Source organism: Staurois parvus, unplaced genomic scaffold (genome assembly GCF_062004578.1).
Source record: "Staurois parvus isolate SC_StPar_1 unplaced genomic scaffold, SC_StPar_1.0 ptg000091l, whole genome shotgun sequence".
In the NCBI taxonomy this organism is placed as follows: Eukaryota; Metazoa; Chordata; class Amphibia; order Anura; family Ranidae; genus Staurois; species Staurois parvus.
The window spans coordinates 1,749,083-1,769,367 of record NW_028317887.1 but is presented as its reverse complement, the minus strand read 5'-3'; the positions used below and the strand labels follow the sequence as shown (position 1 = coordinate 1,769,367).

The following is a 20,285-nucleotide window of genomic DNA, read 5'->3' as shown; positions in this document are numbered from 1 at the left end:
CGGAGCGACAGGTCTCGGGCCCCCAGGCGGAGCGGCGGGCGCCGGACCCCCAGGCGGAGCGACAGGTCTCGGGCCCTCAGGCGGAGCGACAGGTCTCGGGCCCCCAGGTGGGGCGGCGGGCGCCGGGCCCCCAGGCGGGGCTGCGGGCGCCGGACCCCCAGGCGGAGCGGCGGGCGCCGAACCCCCAGGCGGAGCGACAGGTCTCAGGCCCCCAGGCGAAGCGGCGGGCACCGAATCACCAGGCACGACAGTGGGCTCCGAGTCAACTGGCATGACCGCTGGCACTGGGTCAGACATTGGATCGTCTGGCTGGACAGCGGGCATCGGGTCACCAGGCATCAGGTCATTTGGCTCGACAGCGGGCACCGCGTCATCTGGCAAGGCAGTGGGCTCCGAGTCAACTGGTATGACAGTGGGCACCGGGTCATCAGGTACCGGATTGTCTGGCTCGACAGCGGGCATCGGGTCACCAGGTATGACAGCGGGCACTGGGTCACCAGGCATCAGGTCATTTGGCTTGCCAGCGGGCACCGCGTCATCTGGCAAGGCAGTGGGCACCGGGTCACCAGGCATTGGATCGTCTGGCTCGACAGCGGGCATCGGGTCACCAGGTATGACAGCGGGCACTGGGTCACCAGGCATCAGGTCATTTGGCTTGCCAGCGGGCACCGCGTCATCTGGCAAGGCAGTGGGCACCGGGTCACCAGGCATTGGATCGTCTGGCTCGACAGCGGGCATCGGGTCACCAGGTATGACAGCGGGCACTGGGTCACCAGGCATCAGGTCATTTGGCTTGCCAGCGGGCTCCGCGTCATCTGGCAAGGCAGTGGGCACCAAGTCACCAGGTACGACAGCGGGCTCTGAGTCAATTGGCACGACAGCGGGCACCGGATCAGGTACCGGATCATCTGGATCAACAGCGGGCATCGAGTCAACTGGCCTAATAGGATCGTCAGGCTGGATCAGTTCATCATGCTGGGTAGAGGCATCAGGCTGAATGCCGGCGTCCGGCTGAGTAGAGGCTTCAGGCCGAGTAGAGGCTTCAGGCCGAGTAGAGGCTTCAGGCCGAGTAGAGGCATCAGGCCGAGTAGAGGCATCAGGCCGAGTAGAGGCATCAGGCCGAGTAGAGGCATCAGGCCGAGTAGAGGCATCAGGCCGCGTACAGGCATCAGGCTGAGTAGAGGATTCAGGCTGAGTAGAGGCTTCAGGCTGAACCACGGAAGGCAGGTTCACCGGTTTGGATACTGGTAGGATGGTATTGGTTGGAAAGAATTTTCGCTTTTTTCTGGTTTTAACTACTGGAGCACTGCAAGTAAACGCAAGTCTGCAAACGAATGGAGCAGCTGGAGACAGAGAAGAACTGGAGGATGGAACAGGAGAGGGAGCAGTTGCTACAGAGGGCTTTTTTACAGGGTTAAAGGCAGGATAGGTGCAGCGAGTGGGAACAGGGTACTGACATGCGGTAGATAGCAGGGCAGGAGGAGCTGTTGGGAATGCAGGAATAGAGCTTTGAGGAAATAGATTAGAAGCAGGACTGGGTCTTTGTAAGCTGACTGACGCTGGGTGCAACAAATCTGTCCATGTCTGCAGTATGGGTTGAACAAAGCTGAGCTTACACAAAGCCTGTCTGACCAAAGACTGCACTGCGTTTATACAATCTCTTAGTGTCTGTGGTGAACATGTGGAATAACGCTCCAGAAAGTAACCCACATCATCCTCTAATAACCACACCAGGGACTCTATTTGGTCTGCACTAAATGGTGGCAAAAATTCATCCCTGCATTCGGGGGTACCAGATGAAACCAACTCAGCACAAACCTCAATCAAAGGCTGCACCTCAGAGAACTCTGTGCCCTGATCTACTAGAACACGAGCGAGCCGTATACATTCTAGCAGTTCATCCCGGGTATACTCCTTCAGAGTTTGATAAGCATACTCCCTGTCATCAAACACTAGCAGATATAAATACTCATCCTCATCAAGATCCATCCTTCCCATCAACAAACCAAGATGGCTTCCCTGTGCAACCACTTCTGGTCAGGATTGGCCTTGGTGTAATGTCAGGGCTCCCGGGTATGACCAGAGGTGTGTGACTGACGCAGGGAAATGCAGACTTCAGATATGTTATAAACAATGTAATTTATTAACACTAACCATACAAACATAAACGCAGTGCAATACTAAAACCTAACACAGTGCAAACAAACCAAACCAACCACCCACAGATAACAGTACATACAATGCAAGCGTCGTCAGGCAGGCCGGGTCAATATCAGTCGGGCAGGTAGGTACAGGGGGAGCAAGCGGCGAATGGTCGGGGTCACAGGCCAGGTTCAGCAGGTAGCGGGCAGCGTGGTACAAAGGCTCAGGCAGAGGAGAATGGTCAGACAAGCCAGGGATCAGAGCAGGGTCAGCAGAGAATCAGACAGGAACAGAGAGCAGGGACAGGATACAGGGCCCAAGAGAAACACAACACCAAGGCAGAGTCTGCAGGTCTGAATGTCCCTTAAATACACCAGTATAATTAGTTCCAGGTGTTTGACTGACTGCAAGGTTGAGTCTCTGATTGCTGGGAGCACCCGCTGGCCAGCCCTGGTACTGCAGCTCATAAGGCAGCTGAGTCCCACTATTGCTGGCCAGTCCATTCCTGACATTAAGGTTGCAAACACTGTGATAATGTGTTAAGATGGAGTACTTCCTGCAAGATATTTTGCTTTTATAAATTCCACTCTTCATTGTTATGACCCCAGTAGTATTTATGCAATGCAGAGTTGGCCATTCTTAAGCAAGGCTAATTGTCAAAGCAACCTATAAAACCTTACCTTTAAAAAAAACAAACAAACTATACACTGTATGTGCCTGAGTGCAGTGTTTTTACACCCATGTGCATTAGCCTTTATGCTTGCTGATTTTTCTTTTATTGCAACAACAGAAGTCATCTACAATAAATAAATAACTGTTGAAGCTCTCCTACACAGTTTGATAACAAGTGTAAAATTGAGCAGGGAAAGGTTTAAGGACCCACACAAAAATGAGTGTTTTTTTTTTTTTCTATTACCAGCAACAATTTTTTTGAACATTGTTAAAAGCGTTATGACCAAAAGACAGGTTACAATATCACTTCCACTGGTGCAGACAGGGGAACGTCGCGCACACGCAAAAAAGCAGGGGGGGGGGGGGTTGGGGGCTGAGATGGGAGAGAATAGGAGCCTGCCCATCATAGGAGCCTGCCCATCAGTGCCTCACATTTGTGCTCAGATGGAGGTCCCTCCTCCCTCCAAAATCCAAAGTGGTGAATATTATCGCTCTCAACTGGACATAATGACATAATGTTAGTATAAGTCTGGGTTAACTTAAATGAATCCATTATCTTCATGTTTTGCTAAAGTCTACAAATCTATGTACAGTTGCAAGAAAAAGTATGTGAACCCCTTGGGATTACGTGGAGTTTTTCATGAATTGGGCATAAAATGTGCTCTGAACGTCATTTAAGTCACAACAATAGAAGAACGCAGTCTGCTGAACATAATACTACACAAACATTAGATGTTGCCATGGTTTAATTGCACATAACATGTAAGCATTCGCAGTGCAGGGAGGAAAAAGTATGTGAACCTTTGGACTTAATAACTGGTTGACCCTCCTTTGGCAGCAATACCCTCAACCAAACGTTTCCTGTAGTTGCAGATCAGACCTGCACAACGATCTGGAGTCATTTTGGACCACTCCTCTTCACAAAACTGTTTCAGTGTAGCAATATTCTTGGGATGTCTGGTGTGAATCACTCTCTTAAGGTCATGCCACAGCATTTCAATCGGGTTGAGGTCAGGACTCTGACTGGGCCACTCCAGAAGGCGTATTCTGTGCTGCTGCAGCCATTGTTTTGTTGAATTACTTGTATGCTTTGGGTCATTGTCCTGTTGCATCACCCATCCTCTGCGGAGCTTCAGTTGGCGGACAGATGGTCGTACGTTTTTCTGCAAAATGTCTTGATAAACTCTGGAATTCATTTTCCCATCAATAACGATCCGTCCAGGCCCTGAGGCAGCAAAGCAGCCCCAAACCATGATGCTCCCTCCGCCATGTTTTACAGTGGGGATGAGGTTTTGATGTTGGTGTGCTGTGCCTTTTTTTCTCCACACATAGTGTTGTGTGTTCTTCCCAAACAACTCAACCTTGGTTTCATCTGTCCACAGTATATTTTGCCAGTAGTGCTGTGGAATATCCAGGTGCTCTTTTGCAAACTTCAGACGTGCTGCAATATTCTTTTTGGACAGCAATGGCTTCCTCTGTGGTGTCCTCCCATGTACTCCATTCTTGTTTAATGTTTTCCTTGTTGTAGATGTGTCAACAAAAATGTTAGCATGTGCCAGAGATTTCTGTAGGTCTTTAGCTGACACTCTGGGATTCTTCTTTACCTCATGCAGCATTCTGCGCTGTGCTCTTGCAGTCATTTTTTCAGGACGACCACGCCTAGGGAGAGTAGAAACAGTGCTAAACTTTCTCCATTTGTAGACAGTCTGTCTTACTGTGGACACATGAACATCAAGGCTTGTGGGGATACTTTTGTAACCCTTTCCAGCTTCATACAAGTCAACAATTCTTGATCGTAGGTCTTCTGAGAGCTCTTTTCTGCGAGGCATGGTTCACATTAGACAGTGCTTCTTGAAACCAGTAAACCCAAAACAGGTGTGTGTTTTTTAAGGGCAGGACAGCTGTCAGCAACACATCCAATATCATCACACTGATTGGAGTCAAGGTTGGCTCACTCCTGGCTCCAATTAGCTCTGGGAGAAGTCATTAAGCTAGGGCTCACATACTTTTTCCTCCCTGCACTGTGAATGTTTACATGTTATGTGCAATTAAACCATGGCAACATCTAATGTTTGTGTAGTATTATGTTCAGCAGACTGTGTTCTTCTATTGTTGTGACTTAGATGACGTTCAGAGCACATTTTATGCCCAATTCATGCAAAACTCCACGTAATCCCAAGGGGTTCACATACTTTTTCTTGCAACTGTATAAATCAGCTCCTCTATTTCTAAGTCGCTGTCCAGTCTTACGAACTGCTCTTTCATAGATGGAACTGACTGTTGCACATTCTAGCTGCCCTAACCATATGCATCACAAGCAATTTCAGATAGTGCCTGTTTTGGTAGTGTTGAATGGTACAAAAAAAATATTGGGCAAGGGAGAAATCAAGTTTGAAAGTGGTTGCCTCCATGTTCATATGGTGTACTCACTCTCAGTATGGTTGGAGAAGGGGGCAGAGTCAACAAACATGGAGCAAAATATCCTCCCCCCTACTAAACAGGGCTGGCAATGATTTGACATGGAAGGATAAAATATATGTAGAAGTAATGGTGTCCTGTACCAGCGGGTACAGAGATTGTAACTATTTTCCTGGATATTGAAGTTTAGGGAGACCTTGTGTATGGTATTGTGAATTTGCTCCCAGTCCTTCTCTGGTAGACGTAATCCCAGCTCTGTTTCCCACATGACAATCTCAAGTTTGCAGGAATATGATCAGACATTTACGCATACTTGGTAGATATAAGGTTTTGCTGTGGGATCCCTTAAAGGCACAGCTTTGAATGGAAAATGTTTCCTACTAGGAGGGATTATTTAAAAAGTGTCTAACTTGTAGATAAATCCACATACGGAGGGTATCTGAATCAGATTTAGATTGCCTATTAAGATACTTGAAGCAATGTTTAGCAGTAATATTCAGGTGTGACCACTGGTCTCTCAGAAAGGAATCCAGGAGATGAGAAAGAACATCGGGGTTACCAAGAAATAATGTTTTTTTACATACAGTTGAAAGCCGCCAAAAAATAAAACCGTGCTTCTGGAATAAGAAAAAAAAAACGGTGCAATTACTGTTAGATTAGGACATCAAAACTGGAGGAAAGAAATGTCAATTATAGCCTATAGCCAGTAGTTCTGAGATTGGAAGTCCAATATTTTGCAAACTGGCTTATACTAAGCCTTGATAAAGAAGATGTAACAGATGATGAGTCAAGGTGGTTTTATCTTACAGGTAAAGATTCCAAGTCAGAATCTGGTACCCCATCTTTGGTGTCACTGGTACCAGAAGAAAAAGTATCATTTGGACTCTATGCACTTTCTGTATCATCTTTAACAGTGGCAAGAATAAGAAAAGTGTATAACAAATTGGATAGCAAAGCAATTGCAAAACAGGTAAGTTTGTATATACCAATATATGCATTGGGATATTTATTGTTTACCACCCATTTTTTGGCAATTTTGTTTCTAAAACTGCCATTTTAACTTATTTCTGAGCAGTCTGCAGATTTGTATTTTAGCATCTTGCAAGATAATTTGTTCTTGTGTACAGTTTTGTAAACGTTAGGCTTGACCTTTGAATTGTGTTATAAAGAATTTGTTTTTCAAAGTTTTTTTTTTGTTTTTGCTGTTTTGATATAGTATTATCTAAGTTTTATTTTTTTGAGTATGCAGTAGCATGATCTGCATAATACACAAGTTGCTTGGTTTACATGTAACTAGTATAACTGTTACACCGAACTGACTTTTGGGTATCCTGCACAGACTCTCAAATTAGACTTTTCAGAAATAGAGGACACCTTTTGACAATGTTAACTTTCTAGAAAAGAACAAGCAAGGTAAAACCGATGACGTGATTGTGTACCAAACAAAACAACACAGTCCGTGGCAGCAGTGCAGACAGGAGAAATTCCTTGACCCTTATGCGGGGCAGATCACAACAACACTTTAGAATTATGGCTTGCTGGTTTTTGTTTTGTTTTGTTTTTTTGTTTTTTTTTTACAAATGGCAGATATGTAATACATACTGTATAAAGTGGTATGCCTGTAGGTAGGGGACTCTTTAAATTAGTATTAAGATTTGAATCTTAAAAAAACCTAATCAGAGATAAATACCAGGGTTTACCCTTGCGTATGTTTCTTTCTCTGAAAGTGTTAGTTGGTTAGCTTTAGTACTTTTAGAGACTCAGAACATTGCTGCAAATAAAGAATGTCAGAGTGAAGTTACTGAAACTGTAGGATGGCTAGGGATTTAGTCATTTCAGACTGAAAGGTCAGTAATGACAGCTATTGGTCACCTTTAATACAGTTTCTTGTGTTATTTAGTCTGTACATTTGAATATAATCAATATAATGTTTTATTTGTTATATGTAGCTGGCAATATCATCTCATGAAAATGCCACCCCAGTGAAACTGCTACACAATTCAGCTGGACACTTGAATGGACCAGCTCGGACCATAGGAGCAGCACTCATTGGTTACCTAGGTAAACATAATGTTTATATTATAGTGGTGTAGTTATCAGTTCCGGGTAGTGTATAAAAGTGAAGGGAAAGAAAAATGAGGGTATTGGCTGTACTACCATTTACTACTTTCGGATTCTGGTTTGAATAGTTGCCATAGGTCGTATTTCTCTTTTTTCCAAAATAAGCTTTGCTTGTCTATAGAAAAGCTTTATTCCAAATTGTGTAACGCATTGAATTGGCTTTCATTTTTCACAATGACTGTAGGAATTTTGTGATCCTGTTTAAGTGTACAATACATTCTGTAGCAGAAGCTAAGTGCAAGTTTTCAGAAAACAAATCACATACTCACATAATATACAAACCATTCACATTAATTTACTAAATGAAATAGGCATGTTGCTTTATCATAACTTGTGTATGCATTATAAATCCGCAAACAAGGTGTTTCAGGAATTCTCTCTTCATCAGTCATTCTGACAGGCAGCCTGATACGGAAAGAAGTTCACGATACATATGCACTTTTCAACTGTACATTTTTTTGGGACAGTTGTGGAAGTGATGAGCCCACTTTGGGAATTAGTACTGGCAGCTAGGAATCTGAAGATCAGAAGATGTGTTTTAATCTGCAGTGGTGTAATTTCTAAAAGTATATAAATTAATTTGTTTTATGTGTTTTAGGAGTGAGAACATTTGTCCCAAAACCTGTAGCTACAACCTTGCAATACATAGGAGGAGCAGCTGCCATTCTTGGACTAGTAGCAATGGCATCTGATGTTGAAGGACTCTATGCAGCAGTCAAGGCTCTTGTGTGCGTGGTAAAAAGCAACCCACTTGCCAGTAAGGAGATGGAAAGGATTAAAGGTTACCAGGTGTGCCAAAATAACATTTTAAATACTGAAATAAAGCAACATAACATGTTTATGCAAACAAAACATAAATCCTTCAAAAAATATGCATATATCTCAAATCGGACCTTACTGTGCTTCTTCAGTCATATTTATTCTTACATTAAAAATAATCCATTGGGAATGAAAGATTGAATCTGCTTGGTTGCGCTGGATGTTTTGAGAAAGAAACCTAATGTTTCTTACTTACCTGTAGCCTGTATGGCATTTTTGTAAATCAATAACATTGCAGTGCTACAATGGTTCTTTGATGGTTGCCACATACATAAAAATCTAGAATCCGACATTCCTCTCACCCTTTTATGGGTCATCATTTTTAACCACTCATATGTACCCTCATGTACAACCATGATTATCTGACAGTTTTAGCAGTGGAAAGAGAGATATTTTTTTTTTTTAGATACATTCTAATAGTGAAGGTGTGAAATCTAGTACATTCATGTGTTGCTTATACATCCTGCTATAAAATGTTCAGGAAAAAACTCAGGAAATAGATGGTCTTTATCCCAGTTTTTTTTAGAATGCACTATATATACAGGCTTATGCAAAAAAGGGGGAAACACTTGGAAACTACTAGGAGAATACCATGGTCAGATATCTTCCCATCTTAAAATATGTTGCAAGCTTTGTGTTTGTGGTTGTTTTAAAATGGTCTGGTTTTTTTTTTTTTTTTAAAGCAGAAGTTCTCCCAAATGGGGAAGTATCGTTTTAATTCCAAAACCACAACACCCCCCACAACCATCACCACCACCATTATATTTGGCATATAATTTATTTTTTTTTGGGGGGGGGCGAGCAGGTACCTAGTTTCATAGGTATCCGCTGCAACCTCTTATCCCCTCTCTTTACCTGCAGCCTTTTGGGACATGCCACAGGTCCTAGAAGACTGCGGGACCATTCACGCAGCACGGCTCACGCATATATAGTAGGATGCAGGCTGTGAAGCCAAAAGCTGTCAGTCGGCTTCCCACACTAAAGATGTCAGTGCTGGGAAGCCGAAGACCGGCGAAGAATCAGTTTGGTTGAGGACAGCGCTGGATCCCTGGACAGGTAAGTATCCTTTAATTAAAAGTCAGCCGCTACAGAATTTGTAGCTGTTGACTTTTCATTTTTTTTTTCCCTAGAATAAAGGACCACTTTAAGACTGGTAATGTTTGCTTTACATAATATGATTGCTGTTCAATTAATAACCTTTAGTAAAATGCAGAGGCAAACTTACCACACCAGTAATCCTGTGCAACTTTCTTCAGTCAAGTGAAGGGCACCTGTGAAAATCAACCTGACCTGGATAATCTGATCGTAACCGTAAAATGTCTGCACTCCTTAGTGGTCACTTTCTCCTTATGCTCACAGGAACGCTTTTAACTGTTGTTCACGACAGAGACCACAGCTTTGGGCAATACCGATAGATAGAAGTATAACCACTTGCGCTTTCAGAGATACTTTTCACATTGTAGGAGAAGCAATCCAGTAAAAGAATGTGAGTTTGGAAGAAGGTTTAGTAGGCACTATTATTTAGGGCTGTACCATAATGGTACTCGTGGGCCAGTAATAGCATTTTACTTATTTTGTTTTCCTATCCTGTCCCAACTCTGGATGTTTATAACTATATTTTACACAAGAACTGTATGAGGAAAGGATTTTTTTTTATAGTTCAGGAAAATAAACCCATTTCTCCTTTCTCTTGGTTGGTGGTCTGTACATCTGAAAAGCAGCCCTGCATGTAAAGCAGGCTGTGATCACATCCTAGTGTTAGCTTTTACTGAAGTAATCACATGACACAATAGGCAGGATCTGTAGTAAACGGTTTCATTTTTTAGGTATGTCTAGGGATGTATGGTTTCTAAATGTGGCTCTTCATTCATTTCCACTAATCTTTTTCATTTCAAGGGTACGCCTTGCTGTTGAATTAGGCTCTGTACGCTTTTAAATAGTAAAGATTACATTTAGCAAACTAAAATAATTAAATTTGCTTATTTTAAAGTGAACCTGTGCTTTGTCTATGCAGGACAAAGCAACAGGCTCACTTTGATGGCGACCCTACCAGCAGCCTATATTTACCTTTTTGCTTCACTGCTTTGCTGTTCTCATCTACAAGGTTATTAGGACACATCTATCAGATGTTTAAATAGACATGTAAGAATGACACAAAAATTAGATTTTTTGATAGATGAGTACAGATTCATTTGTCACACAGAAACAATAAAACAACTCTGACTAAAGTAAATTATCAGCATTTTACATTGAGTTCAATATGTAGCAAATGTTCCTCCCTTACCAGGAGGTAAATGACTAGATATGATTCAGCTAGATAAACGGCTTAGTAAGGTGAATAAATATTCATTAAGAAATGCAAGATTTGCATCCTACATCAGGTAGTATTATGCTCAAGGCAACACACATTCATCATATATTTTGACAAGCTTTGTGATTTGCAGTCTGTGCTTGTATGATGGAAATTTTCATTTAACAAACTATGGATGAAAGTGTCCCTTGGAAGATATGGGTGTTTCAAGGTTATTCCTATTAAGGTTAATTGGGTTCACTCAATATGTCACAGAGATATTTGCTTAGTGACGTTAGGTAGCATAAACAAAATTGGACTTTTAATAAAAGCTATATGTTCTCATTATGCACTGAAATAAACTACATACTCTTGTCCGAAAAAGACAAGTTATAGACTTCATTTTAATTTTCACAGAAAAGGAGGATTGATGTTTATATTGCCGCTCTGTGAAATCTATTAGTAAACTGTGATACACACACACACTCTACTGATTTGAATTCAGTCAATAAATTATTAAATGGTTCAAAACATTAAACACAAGGGTACCCCTTTATCATTTTATACAATACGTTCATTATATATCTGTTTTCACAAAACATCAAGTTCCTATGTAAATTCAAAAGTCAACTGACATCATATATCTACTTAATATCCTTTTCCTTTCATGCTAGCAATTATTCCCCCACATCCATTACTGTGGCACATGATAAATATCTAAATTCTATTTTTTGTGACTAATAGCGTGTTATTGGGGCAGTGCATGCTTGGATACACACATACCCCTTTGAAATTTTCCACATTTTGTTATGTTACAACCAATAAGGTAAATGTATTTTATTGGGATTTTATATGATAGACCAACACGAAGTGGCACATAATTGTGAAGTGGAAGGAAAATAACTGGTTTTTAAAATTTTTTTACAAATAAATATCTGTGGCTTGCATTTGTATTCAGCCCCCCTGAGTCAATACGTTGTAGAACCACTTTTTGCTGCAATTACAGCTGCAAGTTTTTTTCAGTATGTCGCTATCAGCTTTGCAGAGAGGGACATTTTTGCCCATTCTTCTTTGTAAAATAGTTCAAGCTCTGTCAGATTGGATGAAGAGTGTCTGTGAACAGAAATTTTAAAGTCCTTGCCACAGATTCTACATTGGATGTAGGTCTGGACTTTTGACTGGGCCATTCGAACACATGAATATGCTAAACCATTCCATTGTAGCTCTGGCTGTATGTTTAGGGTCGTTGTCCTGCTGGAAGGTGAACCTGCGCCCCAGTCTCAAGTCTTTTGCAGACTCTTAACAGGTTTTCTTCTAAGATTGCCCTGTATTTGGCATCAACTCTGACCAGCTTCCCTGTTTCTGCTGAAGAAATGCATCCCCACAACATGATGCTGCCACCACCATGTTTCATGGTAGGGATGGTGTGTTCAGAGAGATGTGCGGGGTTCGTTTTCTGCCACACATAGCGTTTTTCATTTAGGCCAAAAAGTTAAAATTTGGTCTCATCTGACCAGAGCACCTTCGTCCACATGTTTGCTTTGTCCCCCACATGGCTTCTCGCAAACTGCAAACGGGACTTCTTATGGCTTTCTTTCAACAATGGCTTTCTTCTTGCTTCTCTTTCATAAAGGACAGATTTGTGGAGGGCATGATTAGTAGTTGTCCTGTGGACAGATTCTCCCTCCTGAGCTGTAGATCTCTGCAGCTCCTCCAGAGTTACCAGGAGCCTATTGGTTGCTTCTCTGATTAATGCTCTCCTTGCTCGGTCTGTCAGTTTAGGTGGATGGCCATGCCTTGGTAGGTTTGCAGTTGTGCCATAGTCTTTCCATTTTCGGATGATGGATTTAACAGTGCTCTGTGAGATGTTCAAAGCTTGGGATATTTTTTTTTTTATAATCCTGCTTTAAACTTCACAACTTTATCCCTGACCTGTCTGGTGTTTTCCTTGGCCTTCATGATGTTTGTTCACTAATGTTCTCTAACAACCCTCTGAGGGCTTCACAGAACAGCTGTATTTATACTGAGATTAAATTACACACAGGTTAATTCTATTTACTAATTAGGTGACTTCTGAAGGCAATTGGTTTCACTAGACCATTTATCATTTTCCTTCCACTTCACAATTATGTGCCACTTTGTGTTGGTCTATCACATAAAATCCCAATAAAATACATTTCCATTTTTGGTTGTAACATGACAAAATGTGGAAAATTTCAAGGGGTATGAATACTTTTTCAAGGCACTGCAAACCCCGAGCCCTGCACGTTATGCACTCATAAACCCTGTGTCCTGTATATTATTTTACTTTTCTTTATTTACGTCAGTATTTCATATAGTTTTACCCTACTTGATAATGTCCATCCTTTTAGTTTGAGGTTTTAGTTTTTACCTCTAAAAGTGACATTAAACAGTGTTTTTTTTCACTGTGGTCATACTGCTGCACATCCAAGCTCATGTATCCGAATATTTACCCGAATACTTACTTTGTACTTTTTCCTTTTTCCCCATTTAGTGCAATTTCTCACACTCCTGACAGTGTAGTCTACTTTTATTATTATGGATCATAGATGCTTTATATGAAGTGGGTGGGTGGAGTTGTGGCAAATGTATTTTGTATTTTTTTTTTCAAAGGACATTACAGCACATTGATCCCTTCTTTTCAATAAACATGTAATCCAAATTGTATAAATGTACCTAATATATATATAGCACATTCATCCCTCCTGCCCAGTAAACACATATATAGGTATGTGTGTATGTACTGTATGTATGTAGAGATATATAAGATCCATACTTAGAAGGTTCCTTTTTTCCTTTTTTTTTTTTTTTTTTTTTTTTTTTTTTTTTTTTGTCATGTTAGCTCCTAGCAATGTTGCTGAAGAAAAAAAGAGGACTTCTCAACAGCCACATTTTGCATCTCACCTTTTCCTTGGTGGGGACAGTGGACAGTGGTCACGAGACTTCAATTATCCCCAACTCAACAGCCTTCCAAGATTTATTATGTGACTTTGAGGTAGGTTGCTAGCAAGAGACTTTATTCATGATGTAGTTTCACTTTTTCTGTACTTTTCAATTGGATGAAGGCTAGCACCACTTATTGAATGGTACAAAGAAACAATTTGTGGCAAAAAAAATTGTGCTATAGTTTCATGGTCAGGGGTCAGGCTCGAAGACCAGTAGCTATAGCAGTAGAGAGGTTCACACTGACCAACTGGATACAGAAGCACTAACCGGTCTTCACCAGAGCTTGTGATGGTGGAGATGGGTTTCACTGTGTGCTAGTGTCAGGTTGCAGCCCTAAAGATGGCCCCACCAGAAAGTAAGCAAGCTGTGGTCCAGTGGCAGATGGGGCAGATAGGGATCAAGCAGACGCGTAGTCTGTAAACAAGTCAAAGGTCAGTAACAAGTGGTTGTAGGTTGGGATCAAGCAAAAGTGTAGTTGAGAAACAAGCCAAAGGTCAGTAACAAATGGGTGCAAATTGGGATCAAGTGGAAGTGTAGACAAGGAATAAGCCAAAGGTCGGTATAAAATGGCTGTGAAGATACAGATGGCAGCAGGAGCAAATGGAGCAAGATATTGGCTGGAGAGAATCACAATAATCTGGCAAACAGGAAGTGCAGATACATGGCTTAAATCAGGATTTTTATAGGAGAAGCAAAGGGTTCAAGGTCACCAGAAACAAGATACAAATCAAGGTTGTTCTTTCTGGTGTCAATCGTACAAAAAGTAGTGAAAAATCTGCCCAATGGGTGCAAAGACATCAGATAACCCTTCCTTATTCTGGAAACTAAATTTTGATGAACCATTTATAATTAATTTTATACTGTTAAATACAGATTACAGTAGTTTTTTTTTTAACACCATAGCATTATTATAACTTGGTGATCTTTTGTAATGTAAACTTTGCAATTTACTTTTCTATGCTCTGAGTGCATGGAAATGGTTTTTGTTAGAGCACTCGTGTTCACATACCCTTATAGTACAAATTTATTGAGGTATATGATTTATCTTTTGTATTTTGTAAGTGCAAGCTGCATGTGCATGATAATTCAACACTGTGCATTTTTTATGTGTTTGTGACATGTTTTCCTTTCTTAGGTCTGGCTCCATGCACCATATGAGCTCCATCTTTCCCTGTTTGAGCATTTTATTGAGCTTCTCACAGAATCCAGGTAGGACTGAAGCAGCAAAATACATGGTGTTACTATTATATACATTCTCCAACTTGCCACATACACCACTGTGTCCACGTTTCTCTTATTTGCTCTCTTCTAGCCTCTTAAATATACTTTTTAAAGCATCTTGTTATTTTTTTATTGTTTAAATGTTTATTGATTTTTCAGATTAACAAGTTATACAGGCATATTCTTTATAAAAACATAAACATAGTATCAAAAAAAATTAATCTTTTCTTCTTATCCCCCCCCCCCCTCCTACCTATGCACCTCCCATCCCCCCCCCCAACACTTCCCTTCCGCAACTCTGCAATTTCCTATTCCTTTCTGGAGATCCCAATCACACTAAAGGAAGAAGCGAGTAAAACCATATTGTTCTATGTTAGTCCCCCATCAACTGTAATTTAACTTTGACTTTTTAAATTCATTTCATTTGTTCCATCTTATATGGTGACTCTCCATCTTATCTTCATTCATATGGTAAAGTTCCTCCAATCTACATAATTGATCCACCCTGTCAACCCAATCTTTTATTTTTGGCACCTCCTGTCTCATCCAGAACTTGGGTATCAGTCCCTTTGCTGCATTCAAATAATACAATAAACCAGATTTTTTATATTTTTTAACTGAAAGCTTGGTACTATGAAAAAGGCAAGTCTCTGGGTCTTTTAATACATCAACCTCTGAAATTTTTTGAATCAAACTTACTATTTTCCCCCAATACTCTTGGATTTTAGGACACTCCCACCATATATGATACATTGTGCCTCTACCTCCACATCCACGCCAATATAAGGGTGAATTATCTCCACTTAATCTATGTGCCACACTCAGTGAGATATACCATCTTGCCAAACACTTTAATTCATTTCTACCTCCTGCATATTTACAGTTCCATGAATTATTCTATACATTTTCCTCTGTTTTTCCGCATCCAGTATTATTCCTACATCCATTTCTCATTTTTCTATAAATGGAGGCCTTATATCGGTGTTTATTTCAGTAAGAATCTTATATATTTTAGAAGTTCCGTGTTTCCCATCTCCCCGTGTATCTAACAAATGCTCAAAAGGGTTCCAATCCTCTCTTATTCTTAAAGGCTTTGAATGCTTCCCTATAAAGTGTTTCAATTGAAAGTAACGCCACTCATCCATTTTCGTGAAAACTTCTCCTTTTTTTTCCTGTTCCTTAAGTGATTCTTTTTCCTCCTCCACCATTATATCCCTTCATTGTGCATCTTCCTTCTTTATCCACTTCCCTGTGATATCTTCTTTACCCAGGGGGAAAAACTCTGTGGACCCTAGGGGCATTAATAATGAATTAAATTCTCATCTCATCTGTTTGTGTAAAACATCCCACACTCTTAAAACATTTAATGTGAACAAACTTGTGCGATCTACTAATCCTCGGTATCGTGGAAGTAACCATACGATTCTACTTAAGTTGGTGCTACTTAGTGTATTTTCTATTTTAACCCAGCTTTTCCCTTTTGCATTGTGTCCAGTCAAAAATTCTTGCCATTATTACCGAGCTATAATATCTTTTCATGTCTGGTTCTCCCAGTCCACCTTTCTCTTTATTTCTACTTTAAAATTTCATAGTTTATTCTCGGTTTTTTATTCCTCCAAATAAATCTTAAAATTTTTTTAATTGTTCTAAAATATACCTCTGATAGTTTAATTGGTATCATTTGAAATTTATGTAGAGTTTTTGGAACGATCATCATTTTTATCAAATTTATACGACCTATCCACAATGGGGTACCCCCTCCTAATTTCCTTAGTTCATCCTTAATCTCATTTAACAATGGGATGTAATTCAATTTATACAAGTTTTTTGAGGAAAACTGTTAGTTTTATTTCTAAATATCTTAGCTTGTTTTCTCGCCAAACGAAGGGAAATTCCTCCTGTAATATGTTTTTCTCACTATTTGGATGATTTATATTTAAAATCTCTGTTTTTGTTGGATTAATTTTTAAATTTGATATCTCCCCATACTCTTTCAGTGCTCTTATTAAATTTGGCAATGTTATTCTTGGGTTTCCCACATAGAACAGCATATCATCTGCATAAGCTGCCACCTTCTGCTCTGTGTCTCCTATCCAGATTCCTTTTATATCTATATTATTCCTTATTGTAGCTAACAGAGATTCTAATGACAAAACATATAAAAGTGGAGACAGAGGACAACCCTGTCTTGTTCCGTTTTGCATCCCGAAATACTCTGATAATTCCCCGTTGACCATGATTGCTGCAGAGGGTTGACTATATAATTTCCTTATCCATTCTCTCATTCTAGGACCCATCCCCAATACTTCCAGTGTATCCAACATATATCCCCAGTCTGAAGCTGAAAAGGCTTTCAATAGAGTAATCGAGAGTACCACCACAGGGGTTTTTTCTTTCCTACTTTTTTGTATGAGAAACAAAGATCTCATTCCATTTTCTCTACCCTCCCTCCCTGGGACAAAACCTACTTGATCTATGTGTATCCATTCCGGCATATGGTCTTTTAACCTGTTTGCCAGAACTTTTGCATATAGTTTAGTGTCTGTGTTTAATAAGGAAATCGATCTATAACTTGAACAGTGAGTATCATCTTTACCTTCTTTATGTATGAGAACTACATGTGCTTGTAGAGATTCCTTCCTCATTGCCATCTCTCCACCCAATGCATTCATATATGTCCTCAATTTGGGTACTAATAGTTCTTTATATTTTTTATAATACCTCACAGTATATCCATCTGGTCCTGGACTTTTCCCCACTTTTGTACTTTTTAATGCTGTTTGTATTTCTTCCTTCGTTCTTTCTAATTCGACAGATTTTAAATGATCTTCACTTATTTTCGGTAGTCCCACCTTTTTTAAGTATGTCCGTCTTTTTTTCTATTTTTCCTAACCCATCTTTATTTCTAGAATTGTGGGGAATAATATTATATAGATTATTATAATATTCTTTAAACACGATAGCTATATCTTTAGTTGAATACACTAATTCTCCTTTGGGATCCCTTATTTTCTATATATAGTTCCTAGTTGTTTTTGTTTTTTTTTTCTCTGAGCCCTCATTAAGTACTTTCCTGGCCTGTCTCCCCATCTATATCTCTCACTTATCATTTTATTAAATACTCTTCTCTTCTTCCAGGAAATTATTTAATTTTATTTGCTACCCTCTGCATAATCTCTTTTGTTGCTCTAGATTTGTGTGTCTGCTCTAGCTCACAGAATTCCCCAAGAAGCATATTCATTTTTTTTTCTTCTTTTCCTCTTCTTCTTTGCTCCTATTGCTATCAGGATTCCTCTAATATACGCCTTATGAGCCTCTCACACCGTTGCCACAGACATTTCCCCCGAATCATTCTCTTCAAAGAATTGCTCTATTTCTTTTTTAATTTTCTGATCAGTCTCTTGATCCTGAAGAAGTGTCTCATTTAGCCTCCAACCATTTCTCCCCTTCTGCTCCTTTCCCCATAATAATTGCATTGTGACAGGAGAATGGTCTGATATTGACATCACTTCTATTCTTACTTTGACCAAAGACCCAAGGAGTCGATGTTCTAGCAATATATAATCCAATCTTGAATACATCGCATGTGCATGTGAGTAAAACGTATAATCTCTGTCCTTCATATGTTTAATTCTCACATATATCTTCAAGTTGGCATTGATATATCATTTTTTTTCAAGGATCTCAAAGATCTACTTTCCTCTTTCTGCCCAGGAGACCTCATGTCTATCTGAGGATCCATACAATGATTGAAATCTCCTGCCACAATTAAACTTCCTTTTTTGAAATTCAGTAATTTTTTCAGAGTATCTTTTAAGAATATCTCTGCTTTTTTTATTCGGGCAATAAATATTTGCTAATGTACAATTTCTTGTAGTTTTCCCTTCAGAAACAGAAATCTCCCTTCAGGATCTACCAAACATTCTTCCAGTTTAAACCTTATATTTTTTGCAAAACCTATTGCCACTCCTTTACCTCTTCTAATTGGGGAATCTGCGTAAAACCACAATAGATAATATCTGGAATTCAATTTCACATTTGTTTCTAGCCCCAAATGTGTTTCCTGTAAAAAAAACAAAAAAAAAAAACAAAAACTACAATCTATATTGAATCTCTTTAAATATCCTAAATCTCTTCCCAGGGCAATTTAAACCATTAACATTATAAGTCACAAAGTGAATTTCTTCCATTCTTCCCTTTACCTCTAGTCCTTTTCCTCCATCCCCACTCTCCTCCTCTCTTGTCCATAACTTCTCCTTCGTTCTCTAAAACTTCTCCAAACTAATGTATTAACCTACCTACCCCCTCCCCATACCCTTCACCTAATTGAACTTGTTTGAGAGACTTTTGAGCCTTCCTCCCTTTGCTGTTTTATTCTTCATTTTATTATTATATTTTTCTCTCTATTTGTCCTCTTCTCCTCCTCTCCAATGTTCGGTCAGCTGGGCGGAAGAGAGGAAAGAAAGAACACACACAAAAAAAGTCCTTTGAATCTTTTCTCTTCTTATCCCCTTTACTCTTTTTCTTTTCTTCCGTCCCCCACTTTCCCCTGTAGATCCTCTGTATGCTCCTCTTTAATCCCTTTTCAGGACTTCTCTTTCTTAATTTTTTGAACCTTTTTCACTTCTTCTCTTTAGACTTTTTGATGGACCCTCCTGGGTGCAATACCCCCCCCCCCTCGGTTACTTTCGCATTCACTTCAGCAAACATTTTTATATACATCAACACAGTACATTTTTATTCCTCCTGCCGCTCTCACTCACCCTCTTAGCTCCTTTTTCTTCCTCTCTGATTGAGGCGGCTTTCCAGATTTTCCTTCTTCCTTTTTTTTTCTTCTTTCTCCTCTTTTCTTTTCTTTTGGGGGGGGGGGGGTTGCTGGCCTATATATTCTCTCCTAGATGACAGGTGTATTCCGGGGGGGGGAAACTCTCCATTATACCGATGCTTGCAGGGAATATACTTGGGAGTCATGAGAGACAGGAGCCGGGACTCATTTCACTCCTACATGCCGGCCGGCTTCTCTTCTCCCAGTACTCCTCTGCGCCAGGCCACGTGACCGCTCGCCGTCCTCACAGCTCCCGTCCCCTCACAAGGATCTCCACTCTCCCTCTCAGCCACAGATCTTCTCCCTCGCCACTCGGTTCTCCAGGGCAGACTTGCGGGCAGGCTCCAAGGGCACTCCTCTCTCCTAGGGGACCGCTCTCACGTAAGTATACTCTGCTGCTCCCCTGTCATCTTTTCCCCTGTCGGTGGTACTTCGGAGGGGTCTGGTGCCAGGAGCTCTAAACTGAACTCCCGTTTGGCGCCATGCACAGGCTCCTCCCTCCTGTCTAAAGCATCTTGTTATATCAGTTTGTCAAGTAAGATTAAATAAAAAAATTCTGTTGATCATGTCAGAAATTCAGAGCTGGCCTTATCTACTTTCTTGTGTTATCTCAAGGAGAGAAATTAGTCCTCCTGGGCCTCATCTTTCAGCTACAGAATAATTAGCCTTTGTTACCAAGACAGGGAAGTGGGGGGATCTGAGTAGTTTAGCAAAAGAACACTGGGTAGTTTAGCAAGAGAAAACTGCAGTATGTTGTCAGCCCATAACAAGACTTAAGTTTGGTACACACTACATTTTTTTTTTTTTTCG

General features: G+C 40.4%; 1 protein-coding gene across 6 annotated transcripts in view; it reads left to right on the top strand.

Moving 5' to 3' along the window:
- Positions 1-20,285, top strand: part of WDFY3 (WD repeat and FYVE domain containing 3) — a 363,148-nt gene that overhangs the window by 223,846 nt on the left and 119,017 nt on the right. For all 6 annotated transcript variants that reach the window (XM_089670537.1, XM_089670536.1, XM_089670541.1 and 3 more), the window contains 5 exons: positions 6,042-6,202; positions 7,182-7,293; positions 7,952-8,142; positions 13,326-13,478; positions 14,565-14,638. In XM_089670537.1, coding sequence (XP_089526663.1) covers positions 6,042-6,202; positions 7,182-7,293; positions 7,952-8,142; positions 13,326-13,478; positions 14,565-14,638 — 691 coding nt within the window. The remainder of the gene's footprint in view (positions 1-6,041; positions 6,203-7,181; positions 7,294-7,951; positions 8,143-13,325; positions 13,479-14,564; positions 14,639-20,285) is intronic.